The sequence below is a fragment of the Homarus americanus genome, unplaced genomic scaffold (genome assembly GCF_018991925.1).
Source record: "Homarus americanus isolate GMGI-L3 unplaced genomic scaffold, GMGI_Hamer_2.0 scaffold55640, whole genome shotgun sequence".
In the NCBI taxonomy this organism is placed as follows: Eukaryota; Metazoa; Arthropoda; class Malacostraca; order Decapoda; family Nephropidae; genus Homarus; species Homarus americanus.
In genome coordinates, this window is record NW_024713650.1 from 4,388,373 (window position 1) to 4,405,692 (window position 17,320).

General features: G+C 49.0%; 1 protein-coding gene across 1 annotated transcript in view; it reads right to left on the reverse strand.

The window, feature by feature from the left end:
• The window catches only part of LOC121873954 (zinc finger protein 236-like), a 43,935-nt gene extending 27,934 nt beyond the window's left edge, over nt 1–16,001 (reverse strand). Inside the window, exon 1 of the mRNA XM_042377836.1 lies at nt 15,884–16,001. Within this exon, the coding sequence (XP_042233770.1) occupies nt 15,884–15,923 (40 nt within the window). The 5' untranslated portion in view covers nt 15,924–16,001. The remainder of the gene's footprint in view (nt 1–15,883) is intronic.
• Nucleotides 16,002–17,320: the final 1,319 nt, after the last annotated feature.

Genomic DNA, 17,320 nt, shown 5'->3' on the forward strand with positions numbered 1-17,320 from the left:
ATTGTAAAAATTATCAATAACTTGTAATAAACCAGTGTATTCACTCCCAGTAAACACTACTCCTTGCACTGTCACTAAGTTGAAATGAACTGTAGTTTGAGCTTTTCCCCATCTAGTTATTATATGTCTTATTTGTGTCACTTATGTTACTTGTATATTATTTGTAATTGTAACCCATTCCCCAAATATGTAACTAGTTTTTCAACCTTCTGGCTGCCAAGCTCTTTCAATAAACCGTTAATTATTATTATTATACATATTATTATTATTATTATTATATACACACAGTCAGTGTCTGGTAGTGTAGGAATATCCGTAATGTAACCTCACAGCTAACAATTTTCCGGTAGTCAGAGGTGTGTGTGCGTGAGTGAGTGAGAGTGTGTGTGTGTGTGTTTTACGTCCTGTGCTTCAGTCGTGCTGTTTTTTCCAGGAACGACTTAATCTAACTTATCTTAACTCTAATTTAACGCTAACTAATGCTAACCTAACTCTAACGCTAACCAACCTAATCTTTCAAGTGATTCGATAATGTTAGATTTGGTTAGGATATGTTAGGTTAGTATCAGGTTGTTAGTAGGATATAGTGTTAGAGTAGGAGCAAGTAGTAGGTGTTAGGTTAGGTAGTTGCTAGCGTTAGGTTAGGGCGGATAGGTTAGCGTTATGTTGGCTGCTAGGTTAGGTTAAGGTTAGGTTGTTGTTAGGTTAGTGATAGGGGTTAGGTTTAATACACCAGACAAAATACAGGTGAGAACCCATGAGCGCCTTTGGAACTAATTGTATAGCGGCTTAAGTGGGTAAATGAGATGCGTTAGAGCAACCTCAACCCCACCCTCCCAACCCCACCCCTCCCAACCCTGCCTCCCAACCCCTGCCCTCCCAACCCTGCCTCCCAACCCCACCTCCCAACCCCGCCCTCCCAACCCCTGCCCCTCCAACCCCGGGTGATAATTTAACCCAGGTGATAATCTAACCCAGGATGATAATTCCTCAACCCAGGGTGATACCAACCAGGGTGACAATTTAACCCAGGGTACAATTTAACCCAGGGTGATAATTTAACCCAGGGTGATAATTTAACTCAGGGTGATAATTAACCCAGGGTGACAATTTAACCTGTGGGTGATAATTTAACCCAGGGTGATTTAACCCAGGTGATAATTTAACCCAGGTGTTAATTTAACCCAGGATGATAATTAACCCTGGGTGATAATTTGAACTCAGGGTGTTAATTTCAACCCAGGATGATAATTTAACTCCTGAGGATGACAATTTAACCCAGGGTGATATTAACCCAGGGTGACAATTTTTCAGGGTGCAAACCAGGTGTTAATTTCTAACCCAGGATGATAATTTAACCCAGGATGATAATTTAACCCGGTGATGATAATTCAACCCAGGGTGATAATTCTAACCCAGGGTGACACTTTAACCCGTGGTATTAACCCAGGTGTTAATTTTAACCCAGGATGATGTGTAATTTAACCCAGGTGATAATTTTAACCCAGGTGACAATTTAACCCAGCAGGGTGATAATTTAACCAGGGTGACAATTTAACCCAGGGTGATAATTTAACCCAGGGTGATAATTTAAACCAGGGTGTTAATTTAACCAGGATGATAATTTAACCCAGGATGATAATTTAACAGGGTGACAATTTACGGGTGATTAAACCAGGGTGTTAATTTAACCCAGGATGATAATTTAACCCAGGGTGATAATTTAACCCAGGGTGATAAAGCATTGGATTTAACATTGGTTGGTGGTGTCCCGAGTGTACAGGAGAGTTACTACGTGTACACCCTTCCTGCCCCACCCATATTATACCGCCCTAACACACCCTCACCTCCTCTCTCCCACACCCACTAACACACCCTCGCCTCCTCTCTCCCCCCACCCTAACACACACCTCGCCTCTCTCTCCCACACCCCGCCTAACACCCCTCGCCTCCTCTCTCCCCCCACCACTACCACCCCTCCTCCTCTCTCCCACCCTACTACACCCTCACCTCCTCTCCCCACCCACCTAACACACCCTCACCTCCTCTCTCTCCCACACACCCACTAACACCCTCCACCTCCTCTCTCCCCACCCACTAACACCCCCTCCTCCTCTCTCTCCCACACCCCACCCCACTACCCTCTCCTCCCTCTCCCCACCCACTAACACCCCTCTCTCCTCTCTCCCCACCCACTAACACCCTCACCTCCTCCCCACCCAGCCATCCCTCACCTCCTCTCCCCACCCACTAACACACCCCTCACTTCCTCTCCCCCACCCACTAACACACCCTCACCTCCTCTCCCCCCACCCAGTAACACCTCCTCCCCCACCCACTAACACACCCTCACCTCCTCCCCACCCAGTAACACCCCTCACCTCCTCCCCCACCCAGTAACACACCTCACCTCCTCCCCCCACCCAGTAACACACCCTCCTTCCTCTCCCCACTAACACACCCCTCACCTCCTCCCCCACCCAATGCCCCCTCCTTCCTCTCCCCACCCAGTACCACCCTCACCTCCTCTCTCCCCCACCCAGTAACACACCCTCACCTCCTCTCCCCACCCACCAACACACCTCACCTCCTCTCTCCCCACCACCTAACACACCCTCCACCCTCCCTCTCTCCCCACCTAACACACCCTCCACCTCCTCCCCCACCCAGTAACACACCCTCACCTCCTCTCCCCCACCCAGTAACACACCTCACCTCCTCTCCCCCACCCAGTAACACACCCTCACCTCCTCTCTCCCACACCCAGTAACACACCCTCCCTCCTCCCCCAGAGCATCTTACAGCATCCCATTGTTGTAAACAGCCCAGGAAATGCCTGCCCCACCGCTCTCACCCACACCCACGCTATTACCTGTCTTACCCACACCTGCCCTCCTCCCACCACTCCTGCTCCTTTCCACCTAACCCCACGCCCACACCTGCACCCGTCTCTCACCCACGCCTGCTCCTTAACCCACCCCACACTTGCCCTCCTCCTCCCCTCCTTGCTGCCCACACCTACAGTAAACCCGCCCACACCTGCCACCATCTCACCCGCCTGCTCCCTTAACCACGCCCATATTCCCCATACGCTCCTTAACCTCCCACGCTCCTCCACCACACACACACACACACTGGGCGGAGAGGGCAGTGGGTGGAGGCAGTGGGCGGAGGAGGTCTTTGGGGTGGGGGCGAGGATTAGGTCGCCTGGCCTCTTGTCCCTCTACCAACGTGTTAGGGGCATGTGTGGGGGGGGAGGAGGAGGTGTGGTGAAGCAGTGGTGGGGAGGAGGAGGGAGTGGTGGTGAAGCAGTGGGTGGGGGAGGAGGGTGGTGGTGGGTGTGCGAAGCTGTTGGTGGTGAGCTGTGGTGGGAAGGGGAGGAGGGTGGTGATGGTGTGGGGAGGGTGTGGGGGTGGTGATGTGGTGGTGGTGGTGGTGTGTAAAGCTGTGGTAGGGGTGGTGGTTGAGTGTCAGTGACCCCTCGCTAGTGTTCTCCATACACCACCAACACCATCTACACCACCATCATCACCCTCTACACCATCCATCACCCTCTACACCATCATCACCCTCTACCATCATCACCCTCTACCATCATCACCCTCTACACCATCATCACCCTCTACACCATCATCACCCATCTAACCATCATCCCCTCTCACCATCATCACCCCCTACACCATCATCACCCTCTACACCATCTTCACCCTCTACCATCGTCACCCTCTACACCATCGTCACCCTCTACACCATCGTCACCATCTACCATCATCACCTCTACCCTCGTCACCTCTACATCATCACCATCTACCATCACCACCCTCTACCATCATCACCCTCTACACCATCATCACCCTCTACCATCATCCCCTCTACACCATCATCACCTCTACCATCATCACCCTCTACCATCATCACCTCTCACCATCACCACCCTCTACCATCATCACCCTCTACCATCATCACCCCCTACACATCATCACCTCTACACCATCACCATCCCTCTACACCATCATCACCCTCTACACCATCATCACCCTCTACCATCATCACCCTCTACCATCATCACCCTCTACACCATCATCCCATCTACACCATCATCACCCTCTACACCATCTCACCCTCACCATCATCACCCTCTACATCCACCCTCTACACCCTCTACACCATCATCACCCCTCTACCATCATCACCTCTACACCATCATCACCCTCTACCATCATCACCCTCTACCATCATCACCCTCTCACCATCATCACCCTCTACACCATCATCACCATCTACACATCATCACCCTCTACACCATCATCACCCTCTACACCATCATCACCCTCTACCATCATCACCCTCTACCATCATCACCCTCTACACCATCATCACCCTCTACCATCATCACCATCTACACCATCATCACCCTCTACACCATCATCACTCTACACCATCATCACCCTCTACCATCATCACCCTCTACCATCATCACCCTCTACACCATCATCACCCTCCTACACCATCATCACCCTCTACACCATCATCACCCTCTACACCATCATACCCTCTCACCATCATCACCCTCTACACCATCATCACCTCTACACCATCATCACCTCCTACACCATCATCACCCTCTACACCATCATCTATCATCACCATCATCACCCTCTATCCATCACCCTCCTACACCATCATCACCCCATCATCTCATCCATCACCCTCTACCCATCACCCTCTACACCATCATCACCCTCTACACCATCATCACCCTCTACACCATCATCACCCTCTACACCATCATCACCCTCTACACCATCATCACCCTCTACACCATCATCACCCTCTACACCATCATCACCATCTACACCATCATCACCATCTACACCATCATCACCATCTACACCATGACACTAACGGTGAAAATAAACAAGCTACTTCAATACCCATTACACGTCTACAGAATTCACCTCACAGATTAACCTCACGTGTTCAATTACGGTAAGTAAGCCAATTATTTTCACTTATTTAATTTATATACCTGTAGTATCAGTTAATAACTTTCTTGACTCATTAATTTACTTCAAATATTAATATCTCGCATCACACGTCACTATCGCCTGAGTAATTTTTTGTTTATTGATGCAATGTCTATTTTAACTTATCTGCATAATTAAATATAAAGTGAGAAGATATATTAAAGTTCCAAGATAATTTATGTACTGTAATCAACTCTAAATTCTGTTCTAATGACCCCTTAACCACACAATAATGACCCCTTAACCACAATAATGACCCCTTAACCACACAATCCGAAGTTTGAATTATAATCAGCATCACTTTGTTGCGTCTCAAACGTTAATACTCATGCGGGGAAAAAAAAATCGTGGGTGGGAAATCTAGGGAAATTTCACACCATATTTAGTGCATTAAAAGTTGTATTCTGAAGTCACGAAGGAGGGTCTAGGGGTGTGTGTGTGTGTGTATTCTGAGACACGCCGCCCTTCCAGTCTGACCCACCCCAAGTCAATAGCACAACGTGTCCGCTCGCCAAGCTCATGTGGCAACGCCGCCCTCGGACACCTTGCACGAGATTCCTGCACCTGAGATGACCCTCACCCCCACACACTCCCACACCCACACACACCACCAACAAACAACTTTGTAACCGATTTGCTACCATTCGTTATTTGTTTTTATAGTAAAGAGAGTTTTAAGATTGCATTATAGAGCAGCGTGGGAGGGTGTAGTCAGGACATTGACGCAACAGTGGGCGGCTATGATCTGTCCTAGTCGGTGTCACAGGTCTTGCCAACTCGTGCTCAAAGGTTTGCTCGTGCTGTTCTCTGGACCAGTTGATCAACATCCAATACTCAAAAGCTCTATCGTTAATCCCTCGTTATCCACTGCTATTCCCATAAATATATCCCTCTGCTATGGAATCCTCACTATCTGTTAAGTACATGTCATTATCGCAAGAGTTGTGGGAGGAGTGGAGGGTGAGACGTGGCACCAGAGCGCGGCCGCCACCTCAACACGCACACATACCATCCCCTGCTACCAACACCACCAACACGTTATCCACTACACTACAGTTAACCTTCAAAAGCTTATCCTACATGAAAAGCAAATTATATCTTCGTCTATAATCCCAGAAAAAGTATAAAAATTGTAAAACCGAAGTAATATAAAGGCGTTGAGGTGTTATTTTACTGGCACGTGCAGGTGGGGTGGTTGGTAGGACTGGGTGCACTTGTTCGTTGTGAATGCCCTGGGGTGAGCGCGCGGTGGACGAGTGAGATGGCTGGAGAAGGGACCCTGGACATCGTCCACGTGTTTTTACTCTACACTCTCACAATGACACTTATCCTAACTACACAAACAAGACGACTCTGCTGACAAACACACCAATACAAACAATACTGCCAGAGTTGGTGAAACGTTTGAGGCCATCAGAATATTGAAACGTTTACCGAGGGATGGATGCTCAAGGTGAGAAATTGTTAACCAGTGTGTGGGCGGCCGCGGGGTAGACGCAAGAGGCGGGCATGGGAATCACCGCTACCTGATGAGCCCACAACCCAGGGGCCCGCCCGGCCACCTACCTCCGACCACCACCACGCCACCTCCGGGCTACGCGCCCTTGTAGTAAACCATCACAAAAAAGTGAGCATCAGGACCCACGACCAGCAGTGAACATGTTGACAATAGTCTATTACCTCCCTCGGTATGTTGTCCCATGGTCCGGGTGAAAGGGACCCCGGTCATGACCCCTCCTTCAGGTGCCTCCCTCAGGTCATGACCCACGCCTCCTTCAGGTCATGACCCACGCCTCCCTCAGGTCGCAGCCACGCCTCCCTCAGGTCATGACCACGCCTCCTCAGGTCATGACCGCCTCCTTCAGGTCATGACCCCTCCCCAGGTCGCCCGCCTCCCTCAGGTCATGACCCGCCTCCCCAGGTCATGACCCACGCCTCCCTCAGGTCGCGGCCACCCTCAGGTCAGCCCCCCAGGTCTGCACCCTCCCCAGGTCAGACACGCCTCCTGGTCATGACCCACGCCCCCTCAGGTCATGACCCGCCTCCCCAGGTCAGCCACCCTCCCTCAGGTCATGACCCACGCCTCCGGTCAGACCCACCCTCCCTCAGGTCATGACCCACGCCTCCCTCAGGTCGCGACCCGCCTCCTCAGGTCATGACCCGCCTCCCTCAGGTCATGACCCACGCCTCCTCCAGGTCACGACCACGCCTCCCTCAGGTCATGACCCACGCCTCCCTCAGGTCATGACCCACGCCTCCCTCAGGTCGAGCCCGCCTCCTCAGGTCATGACCCGCCTCCCTCAGGTCGCCCCGCCTCCCTCGGTCATGACCCGCCTCCCTCAGGTCTGACCCACGCTCATGACCCACGCCTCCCTCAGGTCATGACCCACGCCTCCCTCAGGTCATGACCCACGCCTCCCTCAGGTCATGACCCACGCCTCCTCAGGTCATGACCCACGCCTCCCTCAGGTCATGACCCACGCCCCCCATCCCTACGGGTCACCAACGTACTACCAGAGTGACTTAGTGGACGGATGAATTACCTGGTCACGTGATCTGGGGAAACAAACACTCGAGGACCACAGACCCTCGAGGACCACAGACCCTCGAGGACCACAGACACTCGAGGACCACAGACACTCGGGACCAGACCTCAGGGACCACAGACCCTCAGGGACCACAGACACTCGGGGACCACAGACACTCGGGACCACAGACACTCGGGGACCACAGACCCTCGGGGACCACAGACCCTCGGGACCACAGACACTCAGGACCTGGACACTCGGGACCACAGACACTCGGGGCCACAGACCTCGGGGACCACAGACCCTCGGGACCACAGACACTGAGGACCACAGACCTCGGGACACACTGGGACCACATGACCCTCGGGGCCACAGACCCTCAGGGACCAAACCCTCGGGACCACAGACACTCGGGACCACAGACACTCGGGGACCACAGACACTCGGGACTACCTCAGGGACCAGAACCCGAGGACCACAGACCCTCAGGGACCACAGACACTCGGGACCACAGACACTCGGGACCACAGACACTCGGGACCACAGACCCTCAGGACCACAGACCCTCAGGGACCACACCACAGACACTCGGGGACCACAGACACTCGGGGCCCTGGGCCTCGGGACCACAGACCCTCGGGGCCACAGACCCTCAGGGCCACAGACACTCAGGGGACCACAGACCCTCAGGGACCACAGACACTCGGGACCACAGACCTCGGGACCACAGACACTCGGGACCACAGACACTCAGGGACCACAGACCCTCAGGGACCACAGACACTCAGGGACCACAGACACTCGGGACCACAGACACTCGGGGACCACAGACCCTCGGGACCACAGACTCAGCCACAGACCTCGGGACCACAGACACTCGGACCACAGACACTCGGGACCACAGACACTCGGGACCACAGACACTCGGGACACAGACACTCGGGACCACAGACACTCGGGACCACAGACCTCAGGGACCACAGACACTCAGGGACCACAGACACTCGGGGACCACAGACACTCAGGGACCACAGACACTCGGGGACCACAGACACTCGGGGACCACAGACACTCGGGACGCTGGGGACCCAGACACTGGGACCACAGACACTGGGACCACAGACTGAGGGACACAGACCCTCGGGGACCACAGACCCTCGAGGACCACAGACACTCGGGACCACAGACACTGGGGACCACAGACACTCGGGGACCACAGACCCTCAGGGACCACAGACACTCAGGGACCACAGACACTCGGGACCACAGACACTCGAGGACCACAGACACTCAGGGACCACAGACACTCGGGGACCACAGACCTCGGGACCACAGACACTCGGGACCACAGACACTCGGACCAAGACACTCAGGGACCACAGACCCTCGGGGACCACAGACACTCAGGGACCACAGACACTCAGGACCACAGACACTCAGGACCACAGACACTCAGGACCACAGACACTCGGGGACCACAGACACTCGGGGACCACAGACCCTCGGGGACCACAGACACTCAGGGACCACAGACACTCAGGGACCACAGACACTCGGGGACCACAGACCCTCGAGGACCACAGACACTCAGGGGACCACAGACCCTCGAGGGACCACAGACACTCGGGACCACAGACCTCGGGGACCACAGACACTCAGGACACACACAGACCCTCGGGGCCACAGACACTCGGGACCACAGACCCTCGGGACCACGCCTCAGGGACCACAGACACTCGGGACCACAGACCCTCGAGGGACCACAGACACTCGGGACCACAGACCCTCAGGGACCACAGACCCTCGGGGACCACAGACACTCAGGGACCACAGACCCTCGAGACCACAGACACTCAGGGACCACAGACCCTCGGGGACCACAGACCCTCAGGGACCACAGACCCTCGGGGACCACAGACACTCGGGACCACAGACCTCGGGACCACAGACACTCGGGGACCACAGACCCTCAGGGACCCAGACTGGACCAAGACCCTGGGACCACAGACCCTCGGGACCACAGACACTCGGGGACCACAGACCCTCGGGGACCACAGACACTCAGGGACCACAGACCCTCGGGGACCACAGACACTCGGGACCACAGACCTCGGGGACCACACACTCGGGACCACAGACACTCGGGGACCACAGACACTCGGGACCACAGACCTCAGGGACCACAGACACTGGGGACCACAGACACTCGGGACCACAGACCCTCGGGGACCACAGACACTCGGGACCACAGACCCTCGGGACCACAGACACTCAGGGACCACAGACCCTCAGGGACCACAGACACTCGGGACCAAGACCTGGGACGGGACCACAGCTGGGACACAGACACTGGGACCACAGACCTCAGGGACCACAGACCTCGGGACCACAGACCCTCGAGGACCACAGACCCTCGAGGACCACAGACACTCGGGACCACAGACCTGGGGACCACAGACACTCGGGACCACACTCCGGGGACCACAGACACTCGGGACCACAGACCCTCAGGGACCACAGACCCTCGGGGACCACAGACCCTCGGGACCACAGACCCTCGGGACCACAGACCCTCGGGACCACAGACCCTGGGACCACAGACACTGGGGACCACAGACCCTCGGGGACCACAGACACTCGGGACACAGACCCTCGGGACCACAGACACTCGGGACCACAGACACTGGGGACCACAGACACTCGGGACCACAGACCCTCGGGACCACAGACACTGGGGACCACAGACACTCGGGACCACAGACACTGGGGACCACAGACACTGGACACAGACACTGGGACCACAGACACTGGGGACACGACCTGGGACCCAGACCCTGGGACCACAGACCTCGGGACCACAGACACTGGGGACCACAGACAGGGACACAGACACTGGGACCACAGACCTGGGGACCACAGACACTCGGGGACCACAGACACTCGGGGACCACAGACCCTCGGGGACCACAGACCCTCGGGGACCACAGGTGGGTTCACGTACCAAGCAATTGGACAAAATACTTCCCATAATATCTCTCACTGGACATGGTAGGTAGGGTGAGGTTAAGTAAGGTTAGGGTAGGGAAGGTTAGGGTAGGGTAGGGTAGGGAAGGCTAGGCAGGGAAGGTATCTAGGTAGGTTAGGGTAGGGAAGGCTATCTAGGTAGGTTAGGGTAGGGAAGGCTATCTAGGTAGGGAAGGTTAGGTAGGGTTGCTATTCAGGTAGGGAAGGTTAGTAGGGAAGGTATCTAGGTAGGGTAGGTTAGGTAGGGAAGGTTATTCAGGGGCTGTTAGGTAGGGAAAGTTATCTAGGTAGGGCAGTAGGACAGGGTAGGGAAGGTTATCTAGGGTAGGGTTGTGGTGTTATTCTGTGGGGTAGGGATAGGGCAGGTAGGGGCTGCTGGGGGGTAGGGAAGGTTATCTAGGTGAGTAGGGAAGGTTAGGTAGGGTAGGTAGGGAAGGTTAGGGTAGGGAAGGTTATCTAGGGTAGGTTAGGTAGGGAAGGTTATCTAGGGTAGGGAAGGTTAGGTAGGGTAGGTAGGGAAGGTTAGGCAGGGAAAGTAGGGAAGGTTAGGTAGGGTTGGGAAGGTTAGGTAGGGAAGGTTAAGTTAAAATGAATTTAGGATAAAGTAGGTAAAATAAGTTCAATTTGCTAGCCTTTCAGATCACAAACTAAGATAACAGTAAAAATAACGTTGACACTACCACAGTGACTTAACATGGTTCATTCTCTCTTCATCAGTTACACGGCAAAGATGCAACGTGAATATACCTGTGTTGACCAATGATGGCAGGAGCCAGTGTGTGTGTGTGTGTGTGTGTGTGTGTGTGTGTGAATAATAATAATAATAATTAACGGTTTATTGAAAGAGCTTGGCAGCCAGAAGGCTGTGTGTGTGTGTCGTGGGCTCTAATAATATTCCTTACAACTGAAGAGGAATGAACGCATCTATCGGTTTGACCACCAGCTTAACCCTTTGAGTACGATGTCTTAACCCCCTGAGCACAACTTAACCCCTAGAGTACGACAACTTAGCCCCCCCAGTACGACACCTAAACCCAGCCAACACGCTAACTCAAAGGATCACTCCACCAACGTCATCAGAGTTAAACTCAAAACTACATCCATAAATAACATAAGAACATAAGAATGGAGGAAACTGCAGCGGGCCTATTGGCCCATACTGGGCAGTCCCATTTACACCCAACCCCTATTGCTCATATATCCATCCAACCTATTGTACTGTATGTTTGAAGCTATCCGGCGTATTCGAGTTAATGATTGTAAAGTCCTGGGACTTAGGGATATGAATCCTTTGCCAGCCTAATCGGGATCTTATAAAAGGAAATTCAAGAACCATGGTTTTCTGAGGGATAACAAACAACCGTTCGAGATGACATCTTTTTACTATGAAAATAACACAAAACTCTGACACCACTCACACAAACTTGTTCCACTCGTCCACTACTCTATTTCCAAACCAATGTTTACCTATTTCGCGCCTAAATCTAAATTTGTCTTATTTAAAACTGTTATCGCCGCTGGCTTCGACTACAGTGCTGGCGTTGTCTTACCCGAACAAACATTAAATCTATCAGCCTGCGACCACGTGCGCCCCCCCCCCCCAACACACGCGACCTGCACAAACAAGACGCCCTGATTCTCCTGAGTGTATATGTTTAAAGGGTGGCGTGGTCGCCTGGCCTCCATGATGCAGATCGCTCTCTCGAGTGATGCTGTGAGGACCAGCCCTCTGGTGAACACCAACTCCCAATCCTGGCCAGTTTTGTGCTGGAACAATTTACACAGTACTATTGTCCCTTGGAACACCATACTGGTTCGCATTGACCCGCACTTGTAAGTACAGCCAAAGTGATGACATACCCCTCAGTACTGAAATATTGTGGACTAATTATGCCTACTCGTTTCTGCTTAATAATCAATTGTAATTAAGATGAATTCGTCTGAGAGTAACTAATTATGTATCAGATAGATCACTATGTAATACTAATGAACGCCTTGTTCCCTGCATGTTTTGACCACATCAATAAATATTGAATGCGCCAAAAGGCAGGTTTCAACCATTCCCTTCGACTTGCTCGTCACCTGAACGTCCTTAACTAAGGCGTTTACAAAAACCATTGTTACGAGTTCGCTCCCGGTTGGATACTTTGAGTACCCCAAACATTACACTGTGGCTCTACCTTGCCTATATACATTCACTTAACCCATATCAGTAGGGACAGGAATCTTATTGGTTAAAAGTGTCATCGGGTGTTGAGAAAACATATCTACTGTATTTGGCTTGTTTGGAGAATATTGGCCACTTCGCCTTTCAGCTATTTCGGCCGTACGTACAGTAACTAGAACAACTATCTGCGCATACTTTGTGAGACCATCGACGATAAATTTTGGTATACGAGGGTTATCACTGGTCACACTTAAAATTTCGGAGCATATCGACCCCCACCTGCACAGATAGTCGCTTTAACTCCTATACGTATCTAGTTAAGCGTTGATTTAATTTAACACTGGGGTTATTTTTCTATGTTCTGGTGATATTTTAGGCAAAGTTAAGCATAATCAGGAACCTCTTTTAATGTGAAGAGTATTAGACGTAAGAATTAACGAAGCCGGGTGTTTTTTAAGACAACTGCTACCGCTTTCAAAAGAAATATTTCAAAATTATTCGTACAAGATTTCAAAATATTACACATTGTTCCCTGTAATTGTGATGGTAAACTTTTGTGTGTGTGTGTGTGTGTGTGTGTGTGTGTGTGTTGCACTTTCTACCGCACGTCTTTATATACCTGTAAATTCAAGGGGCTACAGCGTATTAAGTCACTGCGTGGGGGGGCGTGGGCGTGATGTTTTGGAAGTTGGTACGGGCGTGTGGTGATGATGTTTTCGAAGTTGGTACGGGCGTGTGGTGATGTTTTGGAAGCTGGTACGGGCGTGTGGTGATGATGTTTTGGAAGCTGGTACGGGCGTGTGGTGATGATGTTTTGGAAGCTGGTGCGTTGGAGGGCGTGGGTGCTATTGCTACCACATACGCACGAGCTGAAGCGGATCTAGGGCTTTCCTTGGTCGAGAGGCGGGAGGCGGACACAGTTCTCCACCAATGAACTCGTTTCTAACCTCTCCTTAGCATTACAAAAAAAAAGGCCAAATCACATCCTAATCTAGACAAAGTAAATAAAAGTTTCGCTAGAATTTGTTCAGTGGAATTTAATTTGAAAATTAAAGTTTACTCAGCCCCCAAAATACAAACTTTCACTATAACAAGACTAGTAATATGACTGAACCTTGTAAACGCTGGGGTATATTTGGTCCAAGAGAATATATGGTATAGTTCGGTTATGCTTTGTCCAGTTGGAAGCACAGCGGTTGAACGGATACGTGAGAGTGAGGAGAAACCCGGATTAACGAGCGTTGGTACACCCAGGTGGCGGTGGGTGGAATGTCCTCTGACCACCCACCCGCCCACCCCCACCTATAAGCACCTATATCCACATCAGCATCACCCACAACCACCCCGACCCACCCATTCCAGCATCACCCAGCACCCCATTCACCCATTCCAGCATCACCTAGCACCCCACCTACCCATATCAGCATTACCCACCACCCCATTCACCCATTCCAGCATCACCCAGCACCCATCCACCCATACCAGCATCACCCACTACCCCATCCACCCATACCAACATCACCCACCATCCCATCCACCTATTTCAACATCACCCACCAATCCCACCCACCCATACCAGCATCTCATCCACCCATACCAGCATCACCCACTACCCCACGCAGACCACTGATAACGTACAACTAATAGGAAAAATTAAACTTAAGGATAATTGACAAACATTAACTTGACCTTTTGGTACAGTGTATATGCTGGACTGCTTTACGCGTTTTCGTAATTCAACGCAATATATGTGTACTGTAGATTAGACATTATTTATTGTGCGTTATCTACACTTTACAAATTCTGAAATCCAATATAAAACCGTTTGACTCTTCAATTCATAACTAACCTAACCAAACTTGAACTAACTCAATAACAAAATTTAACATTCCAAAGTAAACGCTACAACCACAGGCCGAACAAAATAACTTAAGTTAAAATCATTACCTCATTACGGCATATATATGTAAATTTATATAACCATTTTCCTCATTAACTTAAAACAGCTAAATATATAATGTTCATAAAGCTATTGTTTTTCTTGCTAAGTGACAAATATTTCGAGCTGTTGAATAAATTGTTTGGTGAATTTTAGGAAAGGTTTGTCCAGTAATGAAAGGCGACTTTACAAACGCATGCAAAATTAGTCACACACACATATATGTACACAAACATACACTGTACACAAATAAACATACTATGTACACATACAAATATACTGTACCGGTACACTCTACAAACATAATGTACAATGATACACAAACACTGTACACATCCATAAACAGTTGACTGCGCACACACACACCGTACCCAAACATTTAATGCACGCACACGCACACACACACAATGAACACTCATATCCTTTACCTGACCCAGAAATATAATGTATTGTCAATTGGGCTTCAAAGTCTATGAAAATTAGCAATAATTCACTAGATCATTACTAAATTACTAAACCAAATAAGTTAATAACGTTAATTACCACATTACGTTTATAAGGTTATTACATTAATTCTCTATATACATTCTACTTGTTATGACGTAAACAAAATATATCTCCAATTATTCGCTTAACCATACACTAATAACAACTACTGCAATTATCAAAACAATTACATTAATAACCAACAGATTATATTACGTAGTTACCAATTAGCTATTATTAATCAGTTGTGAAGAGAAATAACCACCTATGTATTCCTCCTCAAAAGAATTACATTTATTACCCACAAGACTATAGTAATAATCTCAACAATGACAATAATTACAATAATAATACACACGAGAGGAAATAAATCAACTTGTGATCACTGGCTGGTCAGTTTTGGGCATTAGTCCAAGATGCCTGTTACCAATTATTTCTTAACTACCCATACGTAATTACACTGCCCTCTGTTGCATTAATTACACGTGTTATTATCAGGTGATGAGGTTAATGATAAAGGGTAATGTGGGTTTAATATCCAAGAGGGAGAAGAATAAAGAGGAAGAAGAGAGAAGAGGTCAGTGGTCTTCTTTATACCATCATACACCTGCCACTACCATAACACGTACCCACTATCAAAACCACAACTCTACCATATTTATCATCATTCTTTCCTCATTTTAAACAATAATTATCTCTATATAACACTTACTCTTCAGGTGGACGGGAAATTTCTGCTTTCTGCGCGACATTCCGGCAGAGGGAAGAAAGGGTTTTTATGGCACACACACGGACATCACCACCACAGGACCTCACGCCGACAAGTGTAGTGGTGCACTTGTCCCTCTCAGTCAGTCGGCCCCCACGCACCTCCACCTCGTGCCACTGTTGCCAAATCTATACCACCACCCCCATCTACATAATACAACCATTAATACACTCCCCCCCTCACATATCTATCAAACTACAACACTCCAATACAATACTATCTTACTATAAACCAAATAATATAAATAAAATCTAGTTTAAATTAAGTTGACAATAAGTATTATACCCATTTGGCATAGTCCCCTGCACGTGTAAAAATACTGTATCCGTCAGGAGTGATAATACACTTATGTATTTTATTCACTATTATAGTCAATTATAACTTATTTTGTTTTATTATTGGTATATGTTAATAAATACACTGGGATAATAAGTTTCTTTGGTGTTTTGGTTGTAAGTCAAAGCCTCTCACGCGCTCTACCGCTCTGGTTGAATTGTGTAATACAGTATTATAATTATGTACTATTGTATACACTGATATGACTATTATATATACTGATATGACTATTATATATACTGATATGATGACTGTATACTGATATATGATGATGAATACTAATTTACTGGTATAATAAGTGTGTACTCATATAATGACTACCGAGTGACTGATATATGAATGTATTCTGGTATAATGACTGTATTGGTATGATGACTGTATTGGTATAATGACTGTATTGGTATAATGACTGTATTGTTATAATGACTAAATGCTATTAGTATAATGACTGCATATACTGATACGTATAATGAATTATATACTGGTATGATGATTGTATTTGCTGGTACTGTATTATTACAATATATACTAGTACAATGATTGTGTACTTGTATATAGTATAATTGTATATATCGGTATAATGACTGTACTAGTATTATATTAAATCAACTCAGTTCATCATTGTATACCAGCATTATGTATACATGGTCGTTAGACGTGATAATGTAGGAGTGATCTATTGTGTTGGTTAGGTTAGGTTTAGTTAGGTTAGGTTAAATCAGGTTTAGTTAGGTTAGGTTAGAATTGGTTTAGTTAGGTTAGGCTTGGTTTAGTTAGGTTAGGATTGGTTTAGCTAGGTTAGGTTTGGCTTGGTTTAGTTAGGTTAGGTTAAATCAGGTTTAGTTAGGTTAGAATTGGTTTAGGTAGGTTAGGTTTGGCTTGGTTTAGTTAGGTTAGGCTTGGTTTAGCTAGGTTAGGATTGGTTTAGTTAGGTTAGGTTAAATCAGGTTTAGTTAGGTTAGAATTGGTTTAGGTAGGTTAGGTTTGGCTTGGTTTAGTTAGGTTAGGCTTGGTTTAGTTAGGTTAGGATTGGTTTAGTTAGGT